This window comes from Pistacia vera, unplaced genomic scaffold (genome assembly GCF_008641045.1).
Source record: "Pistacia vera cultivar Batoury unplaced genomic scaffold, PisVer_v2 Contig312, whole genome shotgun sequence".
Taxonomy (NCBI): domain Eukaryota; kingdom Viridiplantae; phylum Streptophyta; class Magnoliopsida; order Sapindales; family Anacardiaceae; genus Pistacia; species Pistacia vera.
In genome coordinates this window covers 103,369-110,278 of record NW_022196127.1, presented here as the reverse complement: position 1 = coordinate 110,278, position 6,910 = coordinate 103,369, and the positions used below count along the sequence as shown (strand labels likewise).

At 37.5% G+C, this 6,910-nt stretch overlaps 2 protein-coding genes across 2 annotated transcripts; both read right to left on the bottom strand.

Moving 5' to 3' along the window:
* Window positions 1-493: 493 nt before the first annotated feature.
* Window positions 494-4,337, bottom strand: LOC116136401 (dihydrolipoyllysine-residue acetyltransferase component 5 of pyruvate dehydrogenase complex, chloroplastic-like). Its single transcript, XM_031422122.1, has 7 exons — window positions 4,329-4,337; window positions 3,835-4,203; window positions 3,015-3,206; window positions 2,816-2,903; window positions 1,271-1,341; window positions 1,065-1,148; window positions 494-967 (listed from the first exon to the last, which is right to left on the bottom strand). Exons 1-7 carry the CDS (start codon window positions 4,335-4,337, stop codon window positions 863-865), a joined length of 918 nt encoding a protein of 305 aa, XP_031277982.1. The 3' UTR covers window positions 494-862.
* A 35-nt stretch (window positions 4,338-4,372) lies between these two features.
* LOC116136400 (monodehydroascorbate reductase, seedling isozyme-like) lies at window positions 4,373-6,383 on the bottom strand. Its single transcript, XM_031422121.1, has 2 exons — window positions 6,308-6,383; window positions 4,373-5,661 (listed from the first exon to the last, which is right to left on the bottom strand). Exons 1-2 carry the CDS (start codon window positions 6,381-6,383, stop codon window positions 4,373-4,375), a joined length of 1,365 nt encoding a protein of 454 aa, XP_031277981.1.
* Between the last annotated feature and the right edge of the window lie 527 nt (window positions 6,384-6,910).

Sequence of the window (6,910 nt, the reverse complement as noted above, 5' to 3'; positions counted from 1 at the left end):
TTCCCTTTTTTTTGATCAATTTATAAACTTTTATTGTAAACAGTGTTTAGTTAAATTAACAAATCTAAGAGGTTAAAAATAATCTAAATATTTTTAGAAAATATTTTCTGAAAATGTTTCAAAAACATTTTCGACATCCTATCATATTTTCCAAAAATACAATTCAGAATAGAATACTATTGTAAAACACTAAACAAACGGAGCCAATTTTCACATCTCAATTCTTAGGATATCACAAGGCACATATACTTTATAGACATCTTACCAATTACATAATATTTCATTGACAATTAACCAACGACTACATAATTTTACATCAGATTACATAATCCTAAAACCAAATTTATGAGAACAAATGCAATGGGGTTAAACCATAAAGCACTGTTACTGCAGGAGAGCGCAGAAATTTAGATATAGAAATTATTATGAATGCTTCAAGTGTAGTTAAATTGCAGGCAGAATTTTATTCAATCCATTCATTAACTAACCTTGATGAACAATAAATCCAAAAACTTGACAAGTATATTAATGCTTCACCTAGTTGATGAAGAAGATTTGACAACAATTGACAGCCTAAATTTAATAACACAACAGAACCAAGAGTTGATGGTATCAAAGTGAAAAAAAAATTTCAACACTGTTAATAAATGAAAATAAGAAATAAACATGGCACTTCAAAATCTCCTCTTGTTCTTTTTAGGGTTTTGAACACAGTGATTAGATCCCACAATTTTCAGTATATGATTCTACACCATCAAGATCGCGTATCAATGACCAGAAAAAATGAGCATTGGGAACATACATGGAGGAAGATATCCAACAATTGAAAAGGGAAGAACTCATTTGTGATGGAGATGTTCAACTAGAATGTAAGATCTTTGGGATCCTCGATAATCTTTGCCAGGGTTTGCAAGAATTGAGCAAGATCAGCGCCGTATATTACACGATGATCAGCTGTGACATTTACCTGTATAAATTGCAAGTTTGAATGGTAAGAATCTCTGCATTGATTTTGAATCAAGAAATAACCATTTCAAAAACATCATGACAAAACTGTTTGTTACCTGCATCTGGTTCTTCATGCCGATCCTACCATCCTTGGTTGCGACAACGGTGGGCTCAGACGCTCCAACAGCCATTATCGCACCCTGCATAAACAAATTCCAGAAAATACGTTGTCATGTAAGTCAATCCATACAAAATTTACCCGCCTCTTGCAGAGAATCTGGCAGATTGGGACATATTCACACTTGAATAGAAAAATACTTACTGTTCCAGGTGGTAGAATGGCATCAAAGCGATCCACGCCAAACATTCCAAGGTTAGAAAGAGTGAAAGTTCCTGTAAAGAAAGCCAATAATAATAATGAGCAGATATTACTCAGGTAAAAAGTCAAGTATAGCCCTACCCTAATTTCATGTCGGGCCACACCCAAAGAAAGGACATGGAAATATAAAATCACCAAACTAAAACAGTGGATAACTTAATGATACTAAAACTCTTAAACTACCATGATCTAAGAACATACATCTCAGGAAGCAGCTAGAAAAGAAAGCAGTATTTTCATTTATAATTAGTTGAAGCATCATTATGAGGTATAAACTTATGGCACCAGAGCCAGACAAAATTTCCAGGCAGCAGAGAGTATAATCCCAAGGCTCTCTTCTGCCTTTGCTTGTAACAGAAAAAAAGACTGCTATAAATCCAGGTGTGCGAAATCTAACATCCAAATGATTATATGAACAAAATGAAATGGGAAACCCAGGGATCTTGGACCAAAAAATATCAATTAAAACATAGAGCAACAATAAAAAATCAAAAACAGCAGACATGAGATCTTTGCTGTTCAATGCAGCATATTAATTGAAAAGAGAATAAAGGCATAATAAATCTACGAGTTACCCGAGCATTGATGACTATAATCAACTTAAACACAATTCCTAACCCACCAGCCCCCTTCCAGAAACAAAGAAATAAAATACAATTGCAACATTCAAGGTAAAGAGGTTAGGCTACATTTTGCTGACTGCCAATAACTACAACATGGCACAAATTCCAATCACATGACTCCAATTATTTACATAGCCAAGTATCTATAGGAACTAACAAAACATACAAGAGATTTCAGGGGTCAAAAGAAACATCGTCTATCTATACATCATTTCTGTTTGTAGAAAAGTGTGATCAATTACCATGGGAGTATGTGTTAAAGAAGGCCAAATTATAATTCTATAATCATTAGCTACTTAAATTGGATGCCTTGGGCAGGGCTATATGTACCTAAGCCTAAACAAGATTCAGTAAATTTGATTAATGTTGGTTGATCTTAAGGCACAATACAATACCTGGTGTACAACCCTCATAGAAATGCCTATACATAATTACTTATGAAAGAGAAAAATGTTTGAAGAAAAGTCTGAAGACAAAGTATGAACACCAAAAACATTAAAAACTTGTCAGCAAGTTATCAGAACACCCTGCTTTCCACCTTTCTTATAAGACAACATTAACAACCCAAAATGTTCTTCGGCAAGGAAACCATGCACATAACATAAATACTGTAACTTCTTACATCTTTTCTGTCTGCATGACTAATAAGTAGCAAGCAAAACTTGGAAAAATAAACAAATCAGTACAAATTAGGGGGCTTAAATCAGTCAATCTTTGTTATCTTCATAAAAAGTTGCATCATAGATTGCATTTCAACCTAGGAAATTGGAAACATTCTAATGAATTCAATGGCATGATTATGAATACAAAAACTTCACATACAAATATTTTACAATCATATTCATGAAGGAATTTATTTGCTTACCTGTATTGTATTCATGAGGTTGCAGCTGCTTGGCACGGGCCTTATCAACTAACTCTTTCCACTTTCTCGACAATGTGTAAATGTCAGCCTAAAGGATACATTATGAGACTTGTCAAAATTCAGCAGCAAACTCTTTCCACGAGAGGAATGAAAATAAAAGAAACACTAACAAGGCAGAAAATAAGTAAATTAAAACAACCTTATCAGCATCTTGAAGCACTGGCGTAATCAAGCCGCCATCTATAGCCACAGCAACAGCAATGTTGATGCTACTATTATACGTAAAGCTATTACCATCTCTACAACTAGAATTCACAACAGGATGTTTAACCAATGCAAGTGCTGTCGCCTTTGCAAGCAATGCTGTCATTGTCACTCCCTTGGACTTGATCTACAAAAATAAATACAACCGAATTAATAATTCAGAGATACACAAAATCACCAATGTCAGCAACAAGAACAATATTTCATTACATAACCCTGATCATCAGAAAAAAATTCAACATATACACAATTCGAGTGAAAGAACCTTCCTCCAGAGAAGAACATTCTAAACTTAAAGAGTAAACATCATTTACATCCATCTTCGAATTGCAAATCCCTATGATCCAGAGTCTAATCACAGGCAGACAATTTCGAAAATTGGTCTTCCAACCAATTTCAAAATTAAGGGGGTTTCTCTATATTTCAAAGCCAAACCTACAAAGAAATTCCTAAAACTAATTACAGCAAGAAACTAATACCGATTCATCAATTACCCTGATTTATCAAAAACAAAACTTCAACATATACACAATTCTTGGAGCCAAAGTAAACTTTCTTCAGATAATATCACTCTAAACATTTTTAAAACTAAAGAGTAAACTTCATTCACATCCCTATAAACCGCAGTCTAATTTATTTTACGGAACTTGAGAGGGGATTTCTTATGATAAATTTTCTCTTATACTAATTATAGCAATAAACTAATGCCAATTCATCAATAATAGCTAAAGAAAGAAAAATATAAAAATTGTTACCTTCTTGTACAAAGCATCAAGAGCATCAGTAGTAATAGTGTAACCAACTCTAAAAGTAGGAACACTCAAACTCTCCACCATGTTCCTACTCACAGCACCCTGCATTGTCGTGAATGGCACCACACTTCCCAATGCAATCCCTGCCGCCGCAGCTGCTGTCTTAGCGGCCGCCCCACCAGAAGGAGAAGCAGCCACCGGAGTGGCAGCCTCAGCTGCAGCCGCCTCGACATCCTTAGCCACAATCCTCCCCAATGGCCCAGTCCCCACCACTCTCCCTAACTCAACCTTCAACTCCTTCGCTAGCTTCTTCGCGTACGGAGACGCCACTATCCTTATCACTGAGATGAACAAATTGCTTAGGAATAGAGACTACACATTTCAATTTGTATGTATATAGAATTTCCGTACTAATATCTTTCCTAAGTTTGTATCACAAACTTTTGTGTTTCAAGTGATACAGATAAAAACGTAGATGCAAAGAATAGTTCATATACCATTAGCATTTTTAGATCATTACTGATCCATATATATAAGTTTCTCACCTGTATATTGCTTTCGAGGAACTTCCCAACTTATTTATTATGACATCTAACTTATCAACAGCGGGCTGAAGCCTAGCAACTTCGGCAATCGTCTTATTTTCTTCAAGGGTCCCACTCTCAAGGAAAGCTCCAACAATCTTCCCCTCTTTTATCCAGTATGTCCCAAACTTACGCAGTGAACATGCTGGATTCATGTTTCTAAATAGCACCGCCTCACCAACAGTTTCACCATAAAAATGCCATGAGAGATCAAAGACTCGAGAATACAAGTTTGGGATGTAGTCATACTCATCAGTCGTTTTGCCTTTCTCATTTGCCTTGATGACCTTCACAACATGCTCAGCTGATTTGTACGCATGGTCGAGACACTCAACTCTTCTCATCTCATTGTACAATTTCACAGGAAAAGTAGCAACATCTCCCACAGCATACACATCAGGAACACTTGTCCTAAAAAATGCATCAGTCTTGATTCCATCTTTCTCCTCTTCAACCTGTCCCATAAATAATGATGTGAGAGGTCTAGTTCCTACATCGACAAAAACAATGTCGGCTTCCAGCACTCTGCCATCCTTTAGTTTAACTTCTTTGACATCGCCATTAGAGTCAGCTGTAAATCCAACAGGATCTGTTCCCTTAACAGTTTTGATCCCTTTATAAGCATAATAACCCTCATAGAAAGCGGCAATACCAGCGGTGAAGAGTTGAGGCATGCAACATTGTTCAGGACAAACCATAGTAACATCCAAATTGTTTATTCGAAAAGCTGCACTAACCTCAAGACCGATATATCCTCCTCCAACAATCACAGCCTTTCTCTTCTTCTTTGCTTTAACCGCTTCGACCAACTTATCAGCATCATCAATTTCTCTCAAGTAGAAGATATTTTTTGCATCAATTCCTTGTACACCATAATCTGCCAACCTTGCCGGTGAGGAACCAGTTGCAATTATCAATATTTGATACCTGAAGACTTTGCCAGATGCACTAACAAGAGCCTTGGAAGCAAGATCTACTTGAATAATTTCTGTGCTAAGGATCAAGTTTATTCCATTCTCTATGTACCACTCAGGAAGTTGTCTCTCTCCTCCACTTCCAACACACACATGGAAATCTGGAAGTCTGGAAGGTTTGTGAGGGAGAAGATATTCCTTGCTAAGTGTGAAACGTTCATATGGAGCCACCGCTTCTTTTGAGATAATTGTCAGCTCACCGGGCTTTACACCTTGCTTAACAAACTCGCTAGCAGCATATCCAGNCACAAAGGGGAGGAAGAAATGTTTTTCTTCTCATATATAAACTAAGAAACACACTCCTTTGTATATTAGTTAATTAGGAAGTGGAGGTAGTTATAAGTAGACCTGACAAAACGGGCGAGTGGGCCGGGTACGGGTCGGGTCTCGCGGGTATGGGTCTTATGGGTATAGGCCCAAAACGGGTCGATTTAAACGGGCCCAATATTTTGGACCCACACCCTACCCTATACGGGTATGGGTGGACCCGCGGGTGCCCGTACTGTTCACACCAATTTTAGATTTTTGCAGTTACACCCCCAAATCTTCATTTTTGAGCAAAATTTGTCGCCAACCAAACAGAAAAAAGAAACCCATGTTTTCTCCCAAGTTTTCTCACCAGCGAAATAGAAACCCATAACCTAACAAAGAAAAAGATTAAAAAACTTTATTAATTGTCTTTTCATTCCTCATCAACCAAATAAATCCACATAAAAAAATCTGAAAAAAGAAAAAATTTACAGAAGAAAAGCAACAGTTTGAGAATGAATTGACTCTGCAAACAAGCAAAATTGAACAGATCTAAGTATCCTCTTTTACTGTTTAGTTTTTGAAACTTCTACCGCAGATTCTCCATTCTTCAGTCTTCATCCCAACCAAAACCTAACTTTGACTTTAATCACCTCCACTTCCACCCACTTCCACTCCCTACATCCCACATGCCACCTGCTGCCCTTGCCTCATCACTGATCACTGCCCCTGCCTCATCAGTCATCACTAATCACTGCCACGAATATCAACTTCTGAGTTCCGCCTCTCTCTTCACAGATATAATACAAGGGACTTACAAAAATACACCTCAGATTATACACAACTATCGAAGATGTTTGAAGGTAAAATAGCGGAGCCAGAGAAGAGGAAACTGGGGCAAAACGACGACGGCGAATCTGGGTCACAAAAAAAGGCACAAGAAGTTAACAGAGAAGGGACGACTGTGACAGAGGAGAAGCGAAACGAAGACAAGAGAAATGGCAACGATGAGTTTCAGAGGAGAAGCGGCGACGATGAGTTTGAGAGAGTTAGGGATTTTGTGATTTGGGGCAAAAACATGGCCAAACCCCAATTTAGAATTTAGGGTATCCNTTGATAGTAGTGAAAAAACAGGAAAGGGGAAAACTGTTGGAGATCCCATATCGACTAGACACGCTCAAGCCAATGGGTTTATAAGAGTGGACAATCCTCCCACTCAATAAGGCCTTTTGGGTGAGGAGTTAACCCAACTCCAACAAGTGGTATCAGAGC

Excerpts from the sequence above, each read along its gene's own strand:
- LOC116136401 (XM_031422122.1), bottom strand. Across the intron at positions 3,207-3,834 it reads TTGATGCTTTGTACAAGAAG|ATCAAGTCCAAGGGAGTGAC; the intron begins GTAACAATTTTT and ends TTATTTTTGTAG. Across the intron at positions 968-1,064 it reads GCATGAAGAACCAGATGCAG|GTAAATGTCACAGCTGATCA; the intron begins GTAACAAACAGT and ends CAATTTATACAG.